This window comes from Chrysemys picta, chromosome 5 (genome assembly GCF_011386835.1).
Source record: "Chrysemys picta bellii isolate R12L10 chromosome 5, ASM1138683v2, whole genome shotgun sequence".
Classification (NCBI taxonomy): domain Eukaryota; kingdom Metazoa; phylum Chordata; order Testudines; family Emydidae; genus Chrysemys; species Chrysemys picta.
This window is the reverse complement of record NC_088795.1, coordinates 36,739,992-36,766,381: the sequence shown is the minus strand read 5'-3', so window position 1 is coordinate 36,766,381 and position 26,390 is coordinate 36,739,992. Positions and strand designations below refer to the sequence as shown.

At 40.8% G+C, this 26,390-nt stretch overlaps 1 protein-coding gene across 50 annotated transcripts in view; it reads right to left on the bottom strand.

The window, feature by feature from the left end:
- ANK2 (ankyrin 2) overlaps nt 1–26,390 on the bottom strand; it is a 581,537-nt gene that overhangs the window by 168,671 nt on the left and 386,476 nt on the right. For all 50 annotated transcript variants that reach the window (XM_065596236.1, XM_065596239.1, XM_065596234.1 and 47 more), the window contains exons 3-4: nt 21,024–21,122; nt 18,382–18,480 (exon numbers count right to left, since the gene is read on the bottom strand). In XM_065596236.1, coding sequence (XP_065452308.1) covers nt 18,382–18,480; nt 21,024–21,122 — 198 coding nt within the window. The remainder of the gene's footprint in view (nt 1–18,381; nt 18,481–21,023; nt 21,123–26,390) is intronic.

The window sequence follows — 26,390 nt, the reverse complement described above, 5'->3', positions numbered from 1 at the left end:
GCCAACAACCGAGAGAGACTCTGTCCCTCTCACTTGCTACTGGCGTGGAGGGGTAGGGCTTTTTATTATGCAATAGGCAGGCTCTGTCAGTGAGGCAGAAATGTAGTAGCCTGCCTGCCTGCCTGGTAACATTGTTAATGTTCCTACTGTTAGTTAACTGTTCCTATTCTCAGTCAATTCCCCCCAGGAGAACAAAACCTGTAAAAGTTTTAAGGCCTCTACATTCCCAGAGTGATGTAAAGCCTTAGAAATGACAGTAAGGGATTCAGCTAGGAAGATCTATGTGCTTTCTCACTTTTTTCCTGTGTGGTTAGAATTTATTTTACTTAGCCATTAAAAAAGAAAAGACTAAGAGTAAAGAAAACATTTACCAAGCAGTCAATAAAATGTCAGGACAATCAGAACCAAGCACTTCCCAAAGTACCCAGCCTGGTCCAGGACACTGATTAGCAAAACTGTCTGACTTTCACGTGTGCAAGTCTGAGCAATTTAAAATTAAATTAAATTAATTTTAAATTAAAAATGTAAAAATTTTTTGGGGGGGGGGGGAGAAGAGTATTTGGAGTTCTGTAATGTAACTTAAATGAAAATGTAGGATTATAACTGGAATGTGGGGTGTTAGTTACCAAGTGTTTGTAACTTAACTTTCATGTGTTTAGGAAATGCTGAATAGTTACTGTGCCTTTTTTTCTGTGTTGTGGTTTAAATAAATTACCAAAACAATCGAGACTGGTGTGATTATATAGCATTATTTGATAAATAAAATATGCAGAATTTTTAATTTTTTGGCGCAGAATTCCCCAAGTAGTAGCATAGTCCAACGGAAGGTGAAGTATGGTACCATATCGTATCATACTGGCTATCGGCTAATTAGAGGAAAATGTGATTGTTGGAAAGCCAATTGTGGAAGTTGGAAGACTCTGCCATTATGCACAGATTCAGTTCCAACCTTTAGAAGCAAGTGTGAAATACTTGCAATTGCAGGAATTTAAATAGACAGTGGAATACATTTACATAACTATGCACTGCCAGTTTATTTTTTGTGCGGTGTAATCCTCTAAACTGAGGCACAACAGCACTGACACACCAAGGCCTTGACCTTGGTTATTTTGAATGCACAGTCCAGTATTCCAAATGCATTGATTGGGTAATATTGTCAATCAAGTTGCTTATCCTTACTACACGTGAAAGACCTGGCACCATCCACCTGATAAAATTATGTAAGTGGAAGCTTCTACTTAAATGTTCTTACAGAGGCAATTTTTGTTTAATCTTTGATCAAAAATTATTTCTCAAAAATGTAATTGCAGAATGATCTCTTTTCTTCATCAACCTCCAGTTTCATTAAATACTATGAATGAAAGGATTCTTAAATCCTGGAGTGCTACTGGATACTGCTACTCATTAAGAATTTAGTCTCCAATTCTCTAATTCACTGCACCCAGATGCAATGCTCTACCCGTATGGAGCTCCATTGACTCTAAGGATTCGGCCTTACAGGTCAGGAAAATGTATTGGATTTAGGAAAAGGGATAGAATTACAGAGGATTTAGTAAGGGAAGAGTTTCTAAATCACTAGAGCTTAATGTTGTTGGGTTATTAAAAGAAAAAAAATCAATAAAAGGAATATTGAACTTTTTTTAAGACAGATCGTGTAAATAATGTTATACTGTAATAAATTAAATATGTCATGGCAGAAAAGGTTATACAGAAAATACCACTCTTCGGCTGTCTCACAAATTTACTGATAAAATGAGCATCCTGTGCACTTTACGCTGCATTTTTATATCATATTAATAAATATAAAAGTCTACAGATAAACTCTATTATTTAGGTTTATGATATATGATATATTAGTATTTATGACTTCACTCCTCATGGCTTATAGGGAACCTTAAAAGTGGTACAAGCAGCACTACTTAGAAGACACCTGCTACTCTTTGGTTAGAAGAACCCTTCTCCAGGAAACTGATCGCTTTTTAAAGTGTTCAACAGTATCAGAGCTTTCTGGCTTATAAGAACAGTTTGAAATGTGCAAGCATCAATTTTAGCAGCTTCAAATATCACAACTGCATCCCCCCCAACTTCCCCCAGAACAGCAGATTAACAAGAGAGACTAAAACAGAGTCAACCAGAAATCAAGATATTCCTCTCTTTGAAAACATGTCATTTTTACTAGATTGAACCTTTTAGCAGAAATTCAGTTGATGGTGGTGGGTACTGGGAAGAGAATGGATTAGTCATGCACAAAGAAGCAGGCCCTGGGTACTGGCTTTTTCCCTCTGCAACTCAGAGGCCCAAAGAAGTTGGCGGGAGCAGGATTTTCAGGATGGACAGCATCCAGAATTAATATCACTAAGTATTTGCCCTTTATCCTTGGTTTTAATTCAGATCTGCAGTGAAAGCATTTTAGAAAGATCAATTTATTTTACGTTTAGGTTATGGCGGGTGGAGACAACAAAGATAAGATTAAAATGTAAACATACACACTTTTATACTATTTGGTTCTGATTTATTTCACTACTGTTCAGCAAGTTCTTCGCTGACAGTCTTAGTTTGCTTTAACTCATCCACTTGCATATTATCGTAAACTTATGCTAACTCACAGTATTTTGATTTTAGATTTTTTATTCCTTTGATTTATAGACATTACCCCAGGACGAAGCACAGCATTTTGATCTATGAAAAACCCTATTGGGTCCATATGTTTTATCCAGGTGCTTGAAATCTGTGCAATGTAAGAGCAGTGAGAGCAAAGTAATGAAGTGGAAGAAAAATAAACAACAAAAGCTGCAATGTGCTATCTATCTCTATGCCACATGACCACTGAAGAGATCTACAAGCTACTAAATCTACGTATAAAATGTACCTACTTTGAAATTACCATAATTCTCGACGTAACCAAAACCCATTGAAGTTATTGGAAGACTTTCCACAGACTTTCCACCCTCTTACAATACTTAAGTCATCAGAGGTGATTATAAAGTACCAAAACAGGGTCAGATATATAACTTAACTTTTTGCTTGCCATAGACCATTCAGCCAATTAATTATGGCTATACAGAGGGACAGATGGCACTCATTTTTAGTTATAACACCCCCCTCCAAATTGCAGATGTATAACATGTATATTAAAACATTGCAAATGTATAACATGCTTATTATATTTGGTGGTCGAAAAGGGAGACGGTCATAAGTCACTTGTCCTCTTTGGGTCAGGGACTATGTCTTTGTGTGTGCGTGTGCTGAGAGTGACCGGTACAACGGAACCCTAATCCTGATTTGGATCGCTGGGTGCTTCAGTAATATAAATATTACATAGTAATATACATGCTAAATAATAAATATAATAATAATAATTTGAGTCTGATAAACATTTTATCATTACATTACGATACAGTATTTATGAACAGTAAAAATATTGTTGAAAAAGACAACTTAGGTAGCTACGTTCCTCTTGCAAAATAATGAACATATAACTGTACATTTACATCTGCAAACTAATACGTATGTTCCCTTGTAGTAGAGAATTAAACCTGAAACTTTATTCAAGCTTGATCTGAGCAGGCCTTTATTTTAGGATGGTCAGAGCATGTTTGTATTTTGCAGGCACAATACCAGGATATATGTCTTCGGTATTTCCATAGATGTTTTAAACACAATTAAGAATTGGGGCAGATTAAGATGTAAGCACTCTAGGCCTATGTCTAGACCCCAGCTCTGGGAGTCATGTGATTACATAAGAATCTAAGCTTTCATTCAAACAAAAAGCAACAAAAGTTAATTACTAGTCCTTTTGACTGACATAGTAACGTCTGCCTGAGTATGCAGGTGGCCTGAAATGATTGCTCTGAAAGTAGTGAATTGCATCATGAATCTGAATGGTGTGTTATTAGGGCTGGCCAAAAGGATAAAAATTCCATTTGGTAAAAAATTTTAAGGTTTCATAATTTGTTTCTGTTTCAATGAGTAGTGAAACTTAGGCAATTTTGATCTTTAGAAAATTTTCACAATGAGAGAGAGACATCCCAGAATAGCCAATAGCCCAATCATTAGGCCTACCCCTGGGATGTGAGAGACCTATGTTCAAGTCTCTGCTATGCCTTATTTGGAGCAGCGAATTCAACCTGGGTCTTCAGTGAGTCTGTCTCTCCTGTTGGAACTGCTCCACTTTGTATAAATAGTTAAATATCTGTGACGGGTTGGATCACAGAAACCCCCTTGGGAGCTGCCACCCGATGTGCAAAGACTACCCCTGCTTCTGTTTTCCCTGCCAGCTCAGGACTCCAGCATCCTGTCTTGCTGAGCCAGCCACTCCTGTTTGGCTCCAGACACAGACCCAGGGTCTGAATCACTTGTCCCAAAGCTGCAAGTTTACCTGAAAACAGCTCACAGTAGCGCGCTTGTCTTTAGCACTCAGATGCCCAACTCCCAATGGGGTCTAAACCCAGATAAATCCGTTTTACCCTGCATAAAGCTTATGCAGGGCAAACTCATAAATTGTTCGCCCTCTATAACACTGATAGAGAGATATGCACAGCTGTTTGCTCCCCCAGGTATTAATACATACTCTGAGTAAATTACTAAATAGAAAGTGATTTTATTAAATACAGACAGTAGGATTTAAGTGGTTCAAAGTAGTAACAGACAGAACAAAGTAAGTCACCAAGCAAAATAAAATAAAATGCGCAAATCTATGTCTAATCAAACTAAATACAGATACTCTCACCCTCAGAGATGTTTCAGTAAGTTTTTCTCAGACTGGACACCTTCCAGGCCTGGGCACAATTCTTTCCCCTGGTACAGCTCTTGTTGCAGCTCAGGTGGTAGCTAGGGGATTCTTCATGATGGCTTCTTCTCCCTTCTCTGTTCTCTTCCCCCCCTTTATATATCTTTTGCATAAGGCGGGAACTCTTTGTCTCTCTGGGTTTCCACCCCCCCTCACTGGAAAAGCACCAGGTTAAAGATGGATTCCAGTTCAGGTGACATGATCACATGTCACTGCAAGATTTCATTACTCACTTGCCAGCACACACATATACAGGAAGACTCACAGGTAAATACAGCCATCTGCAGACAATGGGAGTCATCAAGATTCCAAACCATCATTAATGGTCCACACTTTACACAATTACAATAGGCCCTCAGAGTTACATTTTATATTTCTAGTTTCAGATACAAGAGTGGTACATTTATACAAATCAGATGATCACACTCAGTAGATTATAAGCTTTGTAATGATACCTTACAAGAGACCTTTTGCATGAGGCATATCCCAGTTACTTACATTCACTTATTACCGTATTTTCTCTAAAACTATCTCAGTTACATTATATTGACTTATTATCAAGTTTTTATAAAACCATATAGACTGCACAACGTCACAATATCCATTGGGTAAAAGAGAGAGACTGACTGTATAGCTTAGTGCCTAGGGCACTCATCAGAGATATGAAAGATCCAAGTCCTGCCTGATATGGAAGAAGAACTTGAACCTGGATCTTCCACATCCCTAATGAGCACCCCAACCACTGGTCTGTTAGCTATTCTAGAGTCTCTCTCCCACACACACAACCAGAAATTCCTGACAAAAATTTAATCAAAACAAATATGTTTTGTAAAAAGTTTTAGTTTCAATGAATTGACATTTTCAACACCAACTCTAGGTGTTCTATCTTAGACCAATGGTTCTCAACCCATGGCCCGCATGCAGCCCAATTAGCACACAGCTGCGGCCCAGCTCAGCTGTATGCTAAAGGCCAGCCTGCATGGTGAGGTCCGGGTTCCCGGCTGCCCGGCGCGGTGGGGTCTGAGCTGCCCCGCTGCCCAGAGTGGCAGGGTCAGAGTCCGGGCTGCTGGAACGCCCCAAGAGGTCAGGGGCTCCCGGCCAGCCCCGCAAGGTCGGGGGTCCGGGTTCGGGTTACCACTGTCCCATCACCCGACCCCTGCAGCCCAAGTAACACATTGTGGGCTGCATGATAAATAAGTTGAGAAGCACTGTCTTAAGACCCTCTGCTGCTAACCCAGATGTTTCTGGGAAGCGGTGAGCCCTGTTACTCCTGGGTTGAAGAAAGGGGCCTCATATCATTCTCCTTGTCTCCAGAGGAAGGGAGAGAAGCCCTTGCCACTGCCAATCCAAGTGCAGTGCCAGGCCACAGGGGATCTATAATATGGTGTCAAGGGCCCCAAACTGCCTCAATCTGTCCCTGTAAAAACTGAATCTTGTAACTAATGCTATATAGGTAAAGGTGTAACTATAAACCAGCATCTTTTCACAGGCGTTTTTTCACGCAGCAGGCTAAATACTATGCTACTGTATATCTGAAGACTTGTTGAAGAACTCAGTTTTTAAAAAAAATTCACAGGACTCAATGAGGAAGCAACAGGGATGGTTACACGATGCTTCTCTATGGATTTTTATTGATCCTGTATGCAATAACTTGGCACTTGCCCATGGTTTATTTTAAACTGTAAATCCAGCCACAGCAGCAGTTATTATCTTGCTGAGGCTGCAGCGGAGACCCCAGGGAGACACACTAAAACTGGCTGAGTGCCCTCTGTTATCCTTAAGATCTTCATGTCCAATTGAGATAGAGCCAACTGATCCCACGTTTCAGATCAGCATGGTAGTTATGCTGCTTGCTGAATATCTTAGCTATTTGCAGAATTGTATTAGGCTCACAGTCTGCCTGTGTAAATACTCTAACGCTACTTGACAGTCACTATCTTACCACTACTATGTACTGCTGTAGCCTGCAGCATCTGTACTTTCTCCATCATTTCCTATATTCATGGTATCTCTTACTCACAGGCATTCTAATGAACCCCTCCTCCTCACTTGCTGAGATCATACCTTTGTGATCAAGAATACTCATTGTTCTGTATAAACCAATAAGTGCTGCAAGGAAGACAAGGCAGTAGAAACCTGGACTAGATTGAAAAAAGGATGCATGAGGAAATCTCTCCTTTTGTCACTGTTAATGCATTGTCTTTGTTTAAATCTCTTAAAATAGAAACCTTTTGGTGGTAAATTGGGTTTATAATCAGCAGGTACAATGACTTGGATAAATGTACCCATCTTCTACACATGCCAGACAAGCAAATGAAACAGTAAAATGCTTGAACTTTAACCTACTGTAAAAGCATCCTCGGGTTTGTCAGTGGGACTTTCCCAGTTTCTCCTTTAGCTGGAAAAATAAATGGAAAGACAATGGGCCACGTCCTCAGCTGGTGTCGACTGGCTTTGCTAAATTGAAATCAAATGATCTATCTTGATTTACACATATCTTTACTTCCGCTCTACTCTGCTCTGGTTAGGCCTCAGCTGGAGTATTGTGTCCAGTTCTGGGCGCCGCATTTTAAAAAAGATGTGGAGAAATTGGAAAGGGTCCAAAGAAGAGCAACAAGAATGATTAAAGGTCTTGAGAACATGACCTATGAAGGAAGGCTGAAAGAACTGGGTTTGTTTAGTTTGGAGAAGAGAAGACTGAGAGGGGACATGATAGCAGTTTACAGGTATCTAAAAGGGTGTCATGAGGAGGAGGGAGAGAACTTGTTCACCTTAGCCTCTAAGGATAGAACCAGAAACAATGGGTTTAAACTGCAGCAAGGGAGGTCTAGGTTGGACATTAGGAAAAAGTTCCTAACTGTCAGGGTGGTTAAACACTGGAATAAATTGCCTAGGGAGGTTGTGGAATCTCCGTCTCTGGAGATATTTAAGAGTAGGTTAGATAAATGTCTATCAGGGATGGTCTAGACAGTATTTGGTCCTGCCATGCGGGCAGGGGACTGGACTCGATGACCTCTCGAGGTCCCTTCCAGTCCTATAATCTATGATTCTATGATTCTATGATTTGAGAAGTGGGCCCGCTGAGTTTACTGATAGTAAAGCACATAGTTCAACTTGTGCAATCAGAAAAGGGGAAGAAGGGTTAACGCCTTGTGGAGTGACCAGGATTTGCCAACACGTGGTGCAAACTGGTCCATTCCAAAGACAAAATAATTGCTTCAAGAGTATGTTTATAAACTCAGGGGGGAAGTAACGTCTCAAAGAGAAGATTCAGGAGTATCCTGAGAGAAGTGACTCCATCACAGGCAGGAGAATCATCTAAAGCATGTCTTCAATTTGATGACAGAATTTAATATGGGCCTCCAGCAAGCCCCTTAAATTTATCTCTGGGATAGCACCTTAGGTTGGACATTTTGTATTCTCCTAAGGGTTCCCTTGTCCTTATAAAGACAAAGGATTCAGAGACCAGGGCAGCCACGCCTCCAATGCTTTTAATTGGAAGTATCACCATAAGGGCAGCAAACTTAGATGAGAAAATGTCTAGAGGAATAGCTGATGTGAGTTCAAAGGAGACTGGGGAGGGGCAGAGACTGGAGGGCTTTCAACAACAGGATCAGGCTCTGGAGAGGAACAATTTGCTTAATCCTCCATTTCAGGATCTGGGTCACTCTAAATAATTTAGTGATTAGAGGGCAGGTTTCCGCCTTTAAATGGACCCCTGAGTGAACCATTGGCCACAACACAATATCATTCTGGGGTGCACTAACAGGAATGTCATATGTAAGACATGGAAGGTAACTGTCCTGCTCTACTCGGCACTGGTGAAGCTTCATCTGGAGATTGTCCAGTGCTGGGAGTCACACTTTAGGAAAAATGGGGACTAATTGGAGAAAATCCAGGGGCGAGCAACAAAAATTATAAAAGGTTTAGAAAACCTGGCCTATGAGAAAATGTTAAAAAAAACGGGGCATGTTTAGTCTTGAGAAAAGAAGACTGAGGGGGGTCCTGATAACATATATATTAAGGGCTGTGATCAATTGTTCTCCCTGTCCACTGAAGGTAGGGCAAGAAGTAATGGGCTTACTCTGCAGCAAGGGAGATTTAGGTTGGATATTAGGAAAAACTTTCTAACTATAAGGGTAGTTAAGCTCTGAAATAGGGTCCCAAGGGAAGTTGTGGAATTCCCATCATCGGAGATTTTTAGGAACAGGTTAGAAAAACACCTATCAGGGAAGGTCTAGGTTTACTTGGTCCTGCCTCAGTGAAGGAGGCCAGACTCCATGACTTCCTGAGGACCCTTTCAACCCTACATTTCTAAGATTCTATGAATTTAAAGCATACTACTTGTCTGGTTTTTTCTCTACACTCTGCTACAGAAATTTTAAAATTTGAGGTGATGCTTTTTCCTATCAGATGAAGGGCTCTGAAATATGATAATTCCTTTGTAGCTACTACACACTATTTCCATTCCTGGCTTTTCCTTACCTATTCATACCAGACAAGTCTAAACTCTTCATTTCGATTTTGTATAATGATGTTGAATTTCATCATTTTGAGACAAACTGTTTTCCCCTTTGGAATATGTGATGATCAAGATGAATTCCCCAGTCTAGGAGACGGACATCTGTGGTTGTTGCTCCAGGGGAGTTTTTTCCAGCAAATTTATCTATCAGGACTACTGCAGTAGAGATATTGTCACAGTTAGTGGACTACTGGCCCCACGCATCAGGCTCTGAATAAAATATGAGAACCCTGACAGAGGAGCTATGCCTGAAGACTTTTCACATAGATGTGAGCCCACAGGACTATCTTTCTGCAGTATACCGAGAGACCTAGAAGATATGAGGCCCAGGAAGGCAATGGTCACCTTCAAGAACTTCTTGTTTCCCTCCTAAGAAGAAAGCATTTGCCAATATCAGATTGAGAGAGAAGCAGTAGGTGCACTGTAGATTCTGCTGTAGTCAGAACTCTGGTCTTGATAGACCAATAGGACCAGATGCTGGAATATTGCAATAGCAAGTTAATCATTCCACTGACGTGCCAGGCTCTTTGGTGGGGTGAGGTTCTACTTAATCCATAATGGCTGCTAATGTGGGTGATTGTCAAGCATACTTTGTATCCCACTGGAGCCAGAAATAATCCACAAATGAAGAAAGGAGAGATATGTTTCCCTTTACATATTTGTGACTCCATACGGCAGAACAGAGCTTGGGTGGTCCCCCTGTCAAGCCTAGAGGGCACTGTTTTATCAAGAAAAGAGTCCATTGTTAGATGGGTCCATCTGCCTTTTTGTCACATGTAGAAGAAATGCCCATTAGTTCAAATTGGTATTATTACATAAGTGACAATCAGAAATTTGTATTCATACAAGTAACACCTGCTGAAAGTTTGTTCCTTGATGTTTAAAAGACTGGACACCTAAAATTCAAACCTCTCTAACTCAGCCCATGTGGGCAACAATATGTGCCGACAACTATAGCCATTTTAGAATCAGCTGCACTTTTCCACATGACTAAAATATAGTTTCCAAATGCACAACATTATCCCCAATAAAAGCCCTTTGCCCAGCAGTTCATATTTTTAAAAAATGTTTCCATTACGGTAAACTTCAGATGTAGACATTTAAAACCAGTTCCCCAGTGCACTGGCATCCAGGTCCTGCCTCTGAGGAGGTCTCTTGTATGGAGCAGGATGTATATGGAGGAGAGTGAGGACTAACTCAGGACATGGAGACGTGGATGTGTATTCGCTATCTCTGTCCCAGCGAGGTCACGTGACATGACATGACCTAAGAGAATGTAGTGGGAGGCTTACAATAGTTTACCAATTAGAAGCACAACTGACTCAGACAGCTGGCACTTTTCATGGGTTATCTGCTGTGCTACCTGAGCAAAGACCAAGAAATGGTGCTAACACTTTCTCATAGGTAGGGACCTACCAATTTAACGACTGTGAAAAATATGTCATGGGCCGTGAAATACGCCCTTCCCTATGAAAACTGATCTTGCTGTGCTGCTGGGAGCACCCCAGCCTGGGGTGACTTAGTAGTTGCACGTCCCGGGCAGTCTGGTGAGGAACAGGACCTGTCCATCCCCTGCACAGCCTCTCTTGGGGAGAGATCAGACTCACCTCCAAGTGCCTCCCCCTGTTGCAGGAAGCTCTGGGGCTGGGCAGGAGCCCTGGAGGTTCCTGTAGTTGGAGGCAGCTTGTGGAGGTGGGTCCAATCTCCCCCTGCTGCTGGGAGTGCCCCAGCCAGGGGGCTCCTAGCTGCGAGTCCCTGCTCATCTGTGGAGGGACAGGACTTGTCCATCCCCTGCATGGCTGCTCTGGGAGGCGGGGGGAGAGAGATCAGACCCGGGCACCTTTTGGGTTTTGACGCCCAAAGTAACAACACTGTGAAATTTCAGATGTAAACATGTGAAAACGTGCAGATAGAAGGAGAGAGAGAAACAATTACTGTGTTCAGCAATGGCCCAAAGCACAAGGAAGCAGAGAGAGGAAGTGCTCCAGCTCTGAAAGAAGCAAATTGGTGGGCAGTGTGGACAATTCTGTGAAATGGGTGGCCCATGATCTTTACATGGTTCTGAACCAAGAATTATCCTGATTCAGCCATAACCTAGGGCACACTTTTTCTGAATTTAGAAGAGAATTCAATTTGATAAACCTTGAACTAGAGATTGGCTTTGTAGCTCTTCAAACTGCCACTTATGTGCTGGCCAACGAAAAGTGCACTTGTCTATGTCTGCAATTATTGTATTGCTATATACAAATTTCTGGTATAAACTCTTACATCCCCTACCTTATGCAAACTCTCTTTTTAGTTCAGATGAATTCAGCTATGTATCTGATCTCACCAGAGTTTCATTCTTTACTGGCACTGGATGCAAATTATTCGTGACAATAAAACAGGAAGATGTACCTTGTTATAACCAACCACTGCCTCCAACACCAGTCTGAGAATCAATGCAAAGTCAAATCATATTGTTAACTTTTAGAATATAATCAAAGGACCTGATCCAAGCCAATGGGAGTCTTTCCACTGGATTGAATAGACTCTGGATCAGAAGTCATTTATTTCCCTCCCTGTGCAGTTACCTCACGAACTGAGGGGAAGTTGGAAGGATGGTTACTAAGTAATTTTGTGCTATTAAGTGATGAACTATTGTCAATTTTTATGATTACAAGGAAGAGCAGTAGGCAAGTATCACTAGGCTCACCAAGAGAAAGGAACATGCATTACTAAAGATCACACCACCCCATAGCATATCAAGGAGAGTGTAGGTCTGACACATGTGAACGTCAGCAAGATGACTTCAAACTCACTGCGGGGGCAATATGATCACAAATCAAGATCATAGCCAGGAGGAAAAAGTACATTTTTATGATTAAGAGCAAATGTATCATTCCCTTGCACACTATACTGACTGGATGGCACAAACTGGGCATAGTTTGGATTAGTAATGTTTGTATCTTAAATGATTGTATTTTAGAGCCACTCATTTTAGTATATACAGGACAGTATCTATTACTCCTCAAGTAATATGCATGGGTCATATTGTAAGCATTCCATTAATAATCACTTCACAATTAGGTTTTTTAAAATCAGAATAGAGGAGTACTTCCCTAAAATTAACAGCGATGATTATTAACTTTAAAGTAGCAAATTTTAAAAATTGGAAGTTCTGCATAAAAATACATGGGGGGGGGGGGGGAAAGGGTCCTGTAAGGCTGAAGGGCAAAGCAGAATAAAAACTTTAGAATCACAGCTTCAGCCTCAGAATCACTGTCCCCCCTACCAGACAGGGGGACAATAGATGGTGTTTGTGCCTTCCGTGGTCACTATTTAAACAAAAATCCACATTTTCCTGAGATACGCTCCATCAGTCTGTATAGAAGCCAGTGGGAAATTTTTATTGTTAAGGCAATTTTTATGGTATAGGAGTGTGACTTTGACAGATATTTAAGTCTCTAAAGAGGAAGTTATGGAGCAACTTGAGTAACTCAATGGCATTAAATCACTACCACTGGATCATATTCACCAGAGGTTTGAAAGAAATAAAGTGTGAAATAGCAGAGATGCTGAGGAGGATATGTAATACATCCTTAATAACAGCAACTGTTCCTGAAGACTGAGATGTTACTAATGTGGTGTCTATTTTTAAAAATGAAGTCCAGGGGAAGTCTAAGAACGAGAACCCCAGAATTTCAGCCACTACAGAGGCCTCATAACCTGGCTCTCTTTACTCACTGTATTCATCCCGTTTATTTCTTGATTTGTCTTTTTCTGAATATGTCTATTAAAAACACGTTTCAAGTGATAATTGTTCCATTGTCCTTTTAGCCCCCTCCTTTTACTGTCTGTATTTCCTATTGGGAAGTTTAGATACAAATCATTCAGCATGCTCTTGGTACTATTCTCTCCAATCACCTGCTTTTCCATTCTCTAGATGAACTATCTTATTTTCCCCCCCACAAAACTTACACTTTTAGCCAGAGAGATTTAGGGTTTTTATTAACTGTTTAGCTTCTTCTGTTTTATTTATGTGTAGGTGTGTTTCTGAGAACCTCACAGCAATGTTGAGAAAAAGGGCAATATTAATATCCTCATTTTATTTACGGAGAACTGAAGCACCGGGCAATTAAGTGATTTGCCCAAGGTCTCACAGGTAGTCTATGACAAAGCTAGGAAGAGAACCCAGATCTTTTGAGTCCTATTCAGTGCTTAACCAAAAGACCATTCATCCTTTTTACCCACTTTCCAGGTGATACTTAAGTCTATTTTACACTAACTGCTTGAGGTATATACACACACATGCAATAAGAATTTGCTAGCAATGGGAAAGATCAATTACATCATCTACCCCATTTCTTTCTTACTTCTTACTTTCCTACTGTGTAATTCTCAGCATTCTGTCTAGTCTATTTGTAGATAATCAAGGAAATGATGTGCACACCTGAGACAGTCAACCTCTAATTCAAACCAGTGGGATGCCTGTTAATGTAAGGAGAGATGGCAGGGGTATAGGGTGATACACTAAAATGGTTTGAGTTCTTCCTGGAGGGGATCCCCCCAATAAATAGTGATGGGAAACTCTTTCACTAGATCCTTTACTTGTGGTTCTCTCCAGCCCTTTTCAACATCTCCATGAAGCCACTAGGTGAACTGGATGACATGGCTTCAAGTGTCAGCAACAAGCAGATGATAAGCAGCTGTACCTCTCCTTTACCACATCCGACCACCACCAAGATGGCCCTGTACTTGGATGAGATATGCTCATGGATATGGAACAGGTGGCTGAAACCGAACCTGAGCAGGAAAGAGGTGATGCTAGTGGGCAGAGCTTGCTGCCATGGTGTAATCTCCTTTGGTTGAAGGTACACATCCAGAATTGGTCCATTTAGTTCATAGTTTAGGAATACTCTTGGATTGCTTGCTGATGCTGAGCTCTCACAAAGCAGCATCCATGAGTAATATTTTCTATCATCTCTGGTTGGCTAGGAGACACCATCTCATCTTGGCAGACAATGACCTCGCCTGAGTTATTCATGCTTTCGTAGACCCACAGAAAAGTAAAACTGGAAGGGACCTCAAGATATCATCTATTCCTTCTCCCCATACACAGCAGCATTAAATATAACTTGGCCATCCTGTTCTTAAAAACCTTCAATGATGGGGATTCCACAATCTCCCTTGGTAACTATCTCAATAGTTAACAAAGTTTTCCCTAATATTTCACCTAAATCTCCCTTGCTGCAAAATAAGCCTATTACTTCTAGTCCTACTCTTGGTGGCCATGGGTCAACAACTGATCATCCTCTTTATAACACCCTATTACATATTTAAAGACTTATCAGGTCCTCCTTCTCTTCTCTAGACTAAGCATGCCCAATACTTTCATCCTGTTCTCAAAGGTCATGTTGTCTCATGCATCTAAACCTCTAATTTTTGTTGCTCTCCTCTGGACCCTCTCCAGTTTGTCCCTACCTTTTTTGTCCCTTCCCTATCTCTTTGGTGCTGCTCTCACTTTTACTCTAAGAGCTATCCTCCACAAAGTTGAAGACTGATTTCAGTGGTAAATGTATTGTTGGATAGATTTTCCAGCAGATATCTTGGTAAAACAGCCCCTCTCACCATTATTATGAATGTTGAAACTACTGTCATATACATAAGGGTTTCAGTGGGCAAGAGATGAGAGTATGTCATATTGCCTGTCATAATTCTCTAAGTCAATTCCATTTGGATCAGAATTCAAGGAGCAAATGCTTGTTGCCATGATTGGATACAGTATCTGGAACATTCAGTGCTAACAATAAAACTGCAATGGCTGTTCTAAGCTTACTGTGAAAATGTTTACCCAATTTGGCAGAAAACACATTTTTTTTTCATATTAAAAAGTGTTCCTGATTATTAAAACAATTATATTTTCACGCTGATCTCTTAGTATTGCTGAAATCCTAATTTTAGAAGCAACAGTTTATGAAAGTTTATGAAAGTGTGTGATAATTATCCAATTAAGACTCTGTGAAAGCAACTAGTTCATTTCTTGAATTAGAGGAACAACATTATAGCATTCCTCAGCATTCAATTACATGCAATTGAAGTATGGGGTATAGCTGATAATCAGTTGTCTTGAGAGCTCCTTAGCAAAGAAGCTTTTGGGAAGAAAACAACAGAAACAAACGCCTGATCTTTATGCGAGTGTTGTGAAGGTAGGGACAGAGCTATCCATTTTATAAATACATTGGTTAGTCTATTGCCTTCTGCTTGCATCACTGGTCCTTGCATGCTTCCAATCTCCTACATTAGACAGGATATTACACATAATGAAATACCAGATCTCCAGGTCTGATCAAGCTGTGTTCAGTGCAGGACTTGGGCAGTCAGGGGAAGATCCTGGAGCAGATGAAGGACTGGTTGGACCCTGGCATAATTTAGAGCTGCTCTAATTAACACTAGCTACAACAGACCCCTAAAATTTACATGGCCACATCCACTGACACCTCTGATTCTACCTATGCACTTCCCTGCCTACAAACATATCCTGTGCTGGAGTGAGGGGAAGCATGTGGCATAGAGGCAACTGTGCCAGCTTTATGTTTCCTGGGGTACTCACCTGGTAATCCCCAGCTGCTTTGTTAAGGCAACTCTCTCTATTCTTTGTCCCCATCCCCCTCACCTTGTGCAGCACAAATGAATGGAGGTGAGGGCCATTATCTAGCCCATGTTCACTAAGAGCAAGGCAGAATTTAACATGGCTTTAATTGAACCCTCTGAAGTATGACTCATTTTTCTCATGGTCTTAGCTTGCAAAGCTATTGTACAGACATTACCAGTGGGCATCAAATGATCCAGCCATATTTTAAATCCAGCAGTAGGATTTAGCTTGATGACCTACTTCAGAGAATGCCACTGGCTCACTATACATTGCATAATAATCTTATGCATAAAGATGCCAGATTCTTCAACATATAATAGATCACTTTCCAATCGCCCCCACCCCCAATTATGCATGTTTATGCACAATTGTCTTCGTTAAAGAGTAGCATTTACCAACACATACCAAACAATGCTGTCTGAGATATTCATTAGTTCCCTGTGTTTAGGATTCCAAACAATTGCAGTATCTGAAATACTGTGTTGTGATAACTTGGCAAATTGCTAAACAACAACAACAACAACAACAACAATGATAACCATTAGGTGTATCTGTTTGTGGTGGTGGAGGTTCTTAGCTCTGAAAACAAACCATCTATATGGCTTGCAGTCTGTTCTTTTCTACTGAGAACCTAACACATGTTGTTTACAAGTCTGAAATAGCAATAATCAGACAGCTGTTGCTACTACAGCCTTGCAGAAAGGTGGAGAGAAGTTTACCTTCAAGCATTTCGCCATTGGTCAGTTTCTGTAATGACATCATTATGCTCTTTGGTACATTTTGGAAGAGTAGCCAACCTTCATGCCATAGAGATTAATAGGGTTTTTTTTAACAGTTGGATTGCATTCCAAAATAAGGTGCATTTCCCCAGATCAAATGTGCATGCCAAATCTTTGATTTAATGCTTACTATGTGAAGAATGAGTACCAAGACCTATCGTAACGGAAACTAATCCATCTACAAACTTTTTAAACCAATAGTTAACAATGAAAAGCAATGCTTTTAGTCCTTGTGCCTGAAAAGTAAGTGTTGGAGTTGTGATGCTAGCAGACCAGATGACAACTCATGCCAAGGCCCCTAGGCCTCAGAAAACACTGACAAATGCACAGCTGGAAACCAGTCTGGCTCACCTGTGTGTTAGTATTGTTAATATATATATTAGAGTTATAGGACTGTATTCAGACTTTATGAAATGCTTGTGAGTTGCTGCATGCATTAATCTCACTTGTAATATCTGTATCCCATGTTATAAGGTAATATTTAAGTGTTTGCTATGAAACCCACTCATGAGAAAAGCAGTACCACGTGTGAAATACTAGTTTTCCACAAGAGATGTCATCTCCTGCCCAACAAAAGAAGGCCCAGATAAGCCAAGGTGGAACACCAGAGGACAAAAGCCTTTGTTGATTGCCCCCCCCACACCCACACCCATGAAGAGGAAATGTGCAGGTGGACCCATCCCATCAGCTTGAACTCTGGGGAAAGGGAATAAAAATCCTGGACAAGAAGGAACTAGGTTTCTTTATGCTACCTGGACTCTGAGGGGCAAATATTTCTAAGCATAAACAAGGGATCCCTGGCTGCTTAGTCTGCTTTAGCCCTAGAAGACATACAGAGCTTTCACATTATAGCAGCTTCTCTTACCTTTTGGAATCTAAGACGGTAACCCATTTGTGTGTGTACATTTACCTGCTTTAACCTTATAAATAACTCATTTCTTTTTCTTAGTTATTAAAACTTTATTTAATTTATTATAGGACTGGCTAAAAGCATTGTCTTTAGTGTGGGATCTAAGGTGCAATTTATCTGGGGTAAATGACTGGTCCCTTGGGACTGGGACTAGCTTGAACACTGTTGTGATTTTTGGTGTTAGGGACCATCTATCACAAAGGCAAGCTAACCTGGGTGGCAAGATAGATTGGAGTACCCCAGGGGACTGTCTGTGAGTCCATGTTAAGGGTGTTATAGTGCTTGAGGGGTTCACACTCGATTCTTGGTTGGTGAAATCTAAGTACAGAATTCACAACCAGTTTGAGGTTTGTGCCCTGCTTCTTCACAGTCTTCCCTGAGGTGGGTACTCTTGCTCGTGAGCCATTCCAGGCAGCTTGACAGGGTGAGAATTTAAGACAAACATATTATTTTAAAACATCTTAGCATAGTGGGATTATTTGAGGCTCCTGATTTGCTAGAACACACAGGAAAAATTCTCCTTGGTGATCTCAGTCAACAACAATCCTAGTTTATGCATCACATAACCAACACACAACTTCATTCTATGCAGTTGGGTATTTATACTCACAGTCACATACAAAGGAATACCATCTATGACACAGGTCAAGGCTGGGTTGATTTGTCAGGATTAGGTCTATTGCCTTAAGTTTGTTTTACAAAACTTCACCAAATTATACTTACAATAGAGGGAAAACATCACCATACCTGAGATTGTGCATTAATATTGGCTCCTTCCTTAACCAGAACTTTGACAACTTCAGCCTGTCCGGCCAAGGATGCAATGTGTAGGGCTGTATTCCCTTTCTGTTATGTAAAAGAAATGATCCCTCATTAACAATCATTATGACATTCAGAACACAATACTACTTCCATGCATTACTTCATAGGACACTGTTCTACCTTATAGTATACACAGCATCGTGGACATTGCATGGGACAGAGCTGGGATATGCCACCAAAGGACATTCCAAAGGGATTTTGTCATGTTAACTCCCCAGGATATATTCTTATAACCTTTGGGTGGAGTTGTGGAAAAGGGGTTGGCTGGTGCATGGAACAAATTGCTCATTTGATGTTTGACAAAGAACTAGAGTAGATAGGTTTTCCCTTCAGCTCAGTGGATGTGCTCTCCAAAAGGGAAAGCAGAGATCTAGGAGCTTTCTAAATCACACTATATGACCCAATAAGGTGAGATCTTCTTGTACATGGCTGAAAGAACAGTCTAAATACTGAGTACTTTGCTGAAAGAGCCAGGTTACCAGAGACAAAAACCACCTAAACATGAAAATAATGAGAAGAGAATTTACTCTGTTTTCTACTTGTTGGCACTTAGTAAAGTGTGCGTAGAAAAGAACGTGATTACTTGACTGTAACCAGGGCTGGAAGATGGGTGGAGGCAGCAGGCAAAGTGGGGAGAAAGCACTTCATATTGTCCTCAAGGGTCTCCCACTGGCATTAATGGCACTGGAGAGAGCCCTTCTCAGCTGAAGGCAGGGTTGCTGTTATGTGAGGGGGAGGGGGAAGTGCAATGGGGGCTTCCTGGAGAACCCATTTCTTTCCAATCGAACATGAATGGCTAGAGCAGTAGAGCCTTGCTGGAGATTTGCATTTCATTCCCAGCCCCACTGTGAGCCAAGGTGTTCCTGCAGGAGGAAGTATCCCACATCTAAGAGACATTTTGCTGAACAATTATGTGCTAATGTACTCTTAAAAGAGTCCTATCTAGGCCAGAAAAAACATGGTTCAATGTAAGGCTCATAGTCAGAGGGGTGGGTTAAAGAAAGGTAAAATGAGGGAATCCTTCGGTCTCCATCAATGAGGTGACCACAGGGGTGGAGAGAAGCAATTTGGTGTGAGGGCCTAGACTTATTGTGTTGAAGATTCTAGAAACATTACCCCGTATGTCAGAACTCAACAGCCAAAATATAGTGCAACACGGTTATTCACTTATCTAAAAAAATAAATAAAAAAATATTTAAAAAATTATTTATTTATTCATTTATCTCCATAATTTGAAGTGCCAGAGAATTCACTTTTTGCTTCAGAACAATGCTCCAGAATTTCAGCTTTTGTTTTTTTTTTAATTAAATTTCTAGCCCTAATAGTTGCAAAGATAACCATGGAAATATGAACCGAGCATAATCAATGCCCATCTGAGTCCGCAAAGAGCCAGAAACAACAGCTCTGAGAGGAGGGATCTTCCCCATTCATCTCACTCAGGGCCCCATCAACTCTGTTATTGTACAGTTGTGGAAATGGCCATTTTCCCAAGAATCCACAGAATTCACCATTATTGCTGCAGAATGGATTATTGTGCTGCAGTCAGGTGCTCAGCACTGTTTACCTTCTCTTTGTCCCGCTAGGACCTACTTGCAGGGGAGATACTGGGATTACAGTGTATGCTTCCCTCACTGTTCTACAGAACCAGGTAGGAAAGGGGTCAGGGAGCCAGGGCTAGAGTACAGCTTGAAGAAAAGGAGCAGGTGTAATCAGATGTGCAAGCTGTTCAGCTAGGATGCTTAGAGAATAGAGCAGCTCCTGAGAACTGAGAAAATGAACTGCTGAAGCTGACGACAATGACCCCATTCTGTGATATGTGCTGGGTAGGGAAAAGAGATTCTGTTCCAGACCATCTAGACAGCAACGTATGCTGAAGGCCATACAGCTTGGCTATCTACAGAGCACAGCTGAAAACCCTTCCTTAGTCATTACTGAGAATAATCATTGATGAATTATACTATAGAAGTTATTATTGCAGAACGTGGTTCCACTGTAATGCAGCATACATAGGGACCTGTATATGTTACACTTACACATTTTCACTATTCTGAAATAGTCTACTATTGGTCAGCTATATTCTTTGTCTCTCTAATGAAAAATGCCACTAGAAAGGGTAATTTTTTTCATAATAGTGAAACTTTAAGGGCTCCCACTATACACATACTTCTCAGTACCCATCTTCATTTACAACCTAGAGCCTCAGCTGATTCATAGATTCACAGATTTTAATGCCAGAAGAGACCATTGTGATCACTAGCCTGACCTCCTGTATAACACAGGCCACATAATTTCAACCCTATAATTTCTGTATCAAACTCATTAATTGAAGTCAATGAAGGTAAACTGATTTGCACCCGCGGAAGTTCTGGTCCTGTGGTTTAGGAAGAAATTAACACCTTATATTTTACCAAAGAGGTATTTATCTTAATATTATATTCTTATATTGCAGTTTTTTGCAAATTTCCTGAGTATTTGCACTGCCCATTGGATAACAAGGGAAAATATCTACTTCTAGTTCTTTCATCACTTTGCTCTGTAAATAAACTATATAAACATGCACATATTACCTTAGTAGCTGAATCCACTGCTGACCCTCTTTCCAGTAACTCCTGTACCAGTCCCACATGGCCTTCTTTGGCAGCCAGGTGTAGGGCATTGAGTCCATTCTGTAAGCAAAAGGGTCATACCAGTCATAAATACCACATTTGTAAAGATACACATGCACACTTTATCCAAGTAAAAGATGAAGATTAATGTCCAGAATATTGGTTCACCTTTTAGTTATTTGTCTGCATAAGCCCAATATTTCTTACTACACTAGTTGAGCTCAAGTACTCTGTGACAAAGCTCCTCCAGTAACAACACTTCTCTCATGGGAACAAGGACATAATTACAAACCACATTTTGCAGCAGCCAAATATCCTCCTCTTTGATAATTCTGTATTCACTAACAGGACTATCTTGGATACTTCTATGGCCCCTATTACCATATTATCTGAGCTCATCTCATTCTTTAATGCCTTGGTGTGGCAGCGGCGAATCCATCCCTCCCCAGTGCCAATGAGCAGAGCTGGGGCTGGTGCCTGCAAGGGCGGAAGGGAGCAAGCAAGATGGAGGGAGGAGAGCAGAGGGGAGAAGAGAGGGGAAAGGGCTGAGGAGGAGGGAGCGAGCCAAAGACAACCACAGCCGGCTGTGGCCACCCACATTGCCACACAGCAACCTGCGTTCATATATACACACATACCGCCCCTTCCCCCAAATATCCTTCCTCTCACAGCTCCTCACTCAATCTGCCCCTGCCATAGCCATCCAACCTGTCCCTCCCACAGCGCCCATCCAACCCTCACAGCTCCTGCTTAAACCCCTCCAACTCCCTGCAACCCTGTCCCCAAATAAACACAACATAGCCCCCATCCCATAAATAAAACCAAACCCCACAAAACCTCCTCCTGCCACAACCCCCCACTCATCTCCCCACCATCCCAATCCCCATCTCCCCAAATAAACCCACCCCATGTCTCAAGCCCCAAATAAATGCCCCCCATAAGACAGCCTCCCAAAACCTCACATCTCACTCCCAAACCTTAAATTGCAAACCTATTTTTCACAGTCCTGTGATACATCAGCCAGGTGACAGATATAAATACTGCCACTTCCCTCAAGCACTCTGCTATTTTGCCATATTGCAAGCATCATAAATGAGACACAGTCTGCAGCCAGTTGAGAGTTATATAATATTCGCCACACTTCTTGTTTCTAAGCAGATTGGAGGTGCTAAAGGCTTGGAATGAACGAACAAACAGCCTTCTGGTCTTTATTCGTTCATCATCACAGACAGCTCAAGTCTGCAATTCCCGGTGGAATCTGACAGCACTCAGCTCCTGAGAGGAGACACTTAATGGCACTAGGCCTAGTGGCTGTAAACAGAAAGAGCTAGATTCATTTCTGAAGTAACACCAATGGATACTGTGTTCAGGAGAGTAAGTTGAGCAGATTTTGAGGTTATATTCAGTGGAGTTACAGCAGGAATGAATCTGGCCCATTGTACTGATTTTAAGCTTTGGAAATTTACTCTGTACATTTGTGATGCTTGCTGGCATTGTACGAGTCTCATAAATGCTTTTAGCACACTGAAATATACTGTCCTGCACTGAAAATCAGAAGGAGCTACACTAAATTGATCTGCAGACTTGATAGATGTGTTTACTTAACTCACATTCAGCAGCAGGTACCATGCCTGCTTATTAAACTGTGACTTGAGCTTTTGTCACAAAGTTGATTATATATACACTAGTTTCTTTCTAACACTACTGGGTATTAGTATTATTTCCTACAGTGATGTAAAGTTTTGAAAATCATATGCTGTAAGAGGGCAGGTATAGTGTTCTTCTAATTATTTTAGGTCAGATAATTATACTTGGGTATGATCTCACAGACTCAGAATCAATAGGACTCTATATGCAGGAATGGAAAGTGAGATTCTGTCCCTTACAGTTGTATACAACTGTTTTATCACAATGAAAGGTCTTAGTATATGGACAATGGCTAACACACTAGAATCCTCACATAGTGAAAAAAGAGTGAAGTAGTAGGGTAGGACAAAGAGAACGTGATGTGAGTGTTTGTGCCATACGTCCACACGTGCCTGTGACCGCAAATAGCAAGGAACAAGATATTCTATATTTTAATATTCTGCAGAATAGAAGGACAGTAGCTTCACCAAACAAAAAGCTACTCCATTCTACGTTAAAATATTTTAATGTATACCTTATGATATGTGCCTAACGGTATCATATTAACAGGTTTCAGAGTAGCAGCAGTGTTAGTTTGTATCCGCAAAAAGAACAGGAGTAACTTGTGGCTCTAACACAGGCCCAGCTCCAGGCACCAGCCTAGTAAGCAGGTGCTTGTGGTGGCCAAGGGCAAGGGGCTGCACATCGGGCTGTTCGGCGGCAATTTGGAGGCGGGTCCAAATTTTTTTTTTTTTTTTCTGCCGCTTGGGGCGGCAAAAACCCTGGAGCCAGTCCTGCTCTAAGGTGCCACAAGTACTCCTGTTCGTTTTGCGGATATCATATTAGGTACTTCATCCCCAATACAATGAATAGCTTATTATGTGAAATCTCATTGAAATGTATGGGATTTTGCATAATATTCATTTAAAATGTTTGCAATATAAAATACTTTACTAAGGGGCAGTGAAAAGATTACAAAAAGACTATGCAGTATCTGCTGTACAAATGTAAATAGCTTCTGTTCTTTTTTTTTTTTTTAACTAAAATATCAGAAGAAAGCACTGCATCCTTTGTAGTAGGACCTGTACAACTGTACACTTTTAAATTGAGCTTTGTTCCTCCCCATCCAGAGTCAATGTTGTAATTATTCTCCTGCCCACAGGATTTATTCCTGCTATTTCTTATGATGGAAGGTCTGTAAATCAAAGTGGCTCCCCTGCTCCTGTCAGCTGAATTCCAGCGTGCTGGAGTAACCATGTTTTTTGAAACTGCCAAAAAAAAGTAGGTGGGATTTTGTTTAAACTAGTCATATGCTAAACAACATTTGAAAGCAGGAGTTCTGTCTTAATCCTGAAAGTAAGCACACAGCATAATTACCTCTTTCCTGGGGTTTGGCTTCATTACTAACTCTCACAATAATTAAAGAACATAACCCTAAGCCTTCTCCTCAGGCTTGGCTGTACAAGGGTTTCCCTGCAGAGACCACCTCTCTCCTAGATTCTAGTTCTCTCTATCTATAAGAAAGACATTTCAACCCCTTATCTCCTGCTGAGTTTGCAAGAGTACTATTCAGCAGTGATTACTTATATAATTTCCCTACATCCACAAAGGAGCCCATGCGTTTCTATGAAAGGCATAGAAATTGCCAACCTGTTCCAACACTTAGCCAAGCATTGTCTTTTATTTTTTTTGTAAATAAGATCGGCTCTGAAGTCTCAACTTCTGGCTGGAAATGGTTCCCACCAAAGTCAATGGGAGTAGAATTGGTCCCTTGTATAATATGTTTTACCCTTCAAATTAAAGGATTGTTGATGCAAGCTTTCTTCATAGCTCGTCTTAGGCTTCATCTGAACTAGCACTTCACGCAGTGATGGTCTACTGTCAGTACAACTCCAATGGCATTAGCAAACTAGAAGCACTGGTGTAGACGAGGGACAGGTAGTTTAACTACCACTGTTTCATGATCAGTGGAACTGGAGTCAGAGGGTTCATGTTCCCTGGAGGGATTGTTATGGACAAGACTTGGGAATGGATGGTTAGGTTGGAAGCAACTTAGCCACATGGGCAGAGCAGTGCACAGGATTTAATAAAGTTCCCTGTTCAACTTAACCTGCATTCAGCATCATTCTTTACTAATAAAACAATCATGTCTCAGAGCAACTGTGAAGGGTTGCTTGGTAACTCTAGAAGGTCCTGCTCTTCTTCTGATGAAGATTGTTTACTGACAGGTGTAACCAAAATCAAAACATACATTCTGTAAAACAAAAAGTTTGAATGAAGTGTAGAAAACATCCTTACATTTGGGAATATTTACCTATGTGATTTAGGTAATTGTTTGCTTCTACCCTAAGGAATAACAACTTTTTTGTGCTCATTTCAGATTGAAAGTGCACATTTCACTTTAGGTCTTTCATGACATTAGAAAATAGAAATGTAGCTCAATAGACTTACCCCTTTCACTTACTGACATGCTACAAAACGATGAACACTTGCAACTCCCATTAACTTTAGTGGAAGCAATGGGTGTGCAGCACTTTGTCGGTGATGCTCAGGCTCTTTCGGGCCCCTATTACTGCCCACTGCTGCCTCAGGACACTCAGACCTTGTCTGCATGGAGACTTAGTGTGTGGCCAGCCAGGGTGTGATTCTACCGCACACTTACTTGCTAAGCACTACTTTGCTGTGTGGACCTGCTACTGTGCACTAAAAGTTCTGTAATGCACTTTGACATTCTCCTATCTCAAACAGCAACTATGAAATTGTTAGTCTGTGGTAACAGGGTCCATGTAGCCAGCTAGTGTGCCACACACTAAGTCTCTTGGTAGACAAACTCTCGAAGTCAGAATCAGTCAAAGGCTGAAAGGATTTGTGGAAAAAGCCTCAGTGAAGTCAACGAAAGAGACACGGTGGGGGAGGCAGTATCTTTTATTGGTGAAAGTCAGAGAAGTTGGCCAATAAAAAAAAAAAAAAAAATTACCTCACCCACCTTGTCTCTCTAATACCACCCTGGGACCAACACAGCTATAAAAACAACAATGAAACTAAAATCTATTTTCAAAACCAAAACATTTTGATAATTTAAGATGTTCTCATTTAACTTTAAATGTAATGCAGTTCATTCTGGTTGCCTCTGCAGGGTATGATATTAACAGGGTTTTAGTACTACTGTAGTTCTGTTGGTTCCAATAGAACAGGGCAGGATGAATTAGCTGGTGAACTTCGTCCATATGAAAATTGCTTTATATTTTCCAAACAGAAAGAAACTTCATAAGATTTTCAGCAGAGGCAGAAATGTTTAATTGTCAGAGCACAGAGCTGGGAGTTCTTTTTTTGTATTTCCACCTCTAACCACTGTGACCTATGACACATTATGATATTCTGTGACCTATGACAAGTCTCTTAATTTTTCTGTACTTCAGTTACCCCATTTGTAAAATATAGAAAATAATATGCCATAAGGTGTTTGGGAATCTTGCTTATTTAATTTATAAAGTACTTTGAGATCCTCGGAATAAAATTGTTAAAGAAAGTCACAGTATTATTATTTATGTGTTCAAAAGACACTGATAATGGTTGTTTTGGCTTGGTCACTTATGAACCAGAGGGATTTTGGCTGTCTGGATCTTGGTTCCACCCCAGACGAACTCTCCTTTTGTGAAAAAAAGTGTGAAAATTAAAAGTCAATGTCTTGCTCTGTTGTAA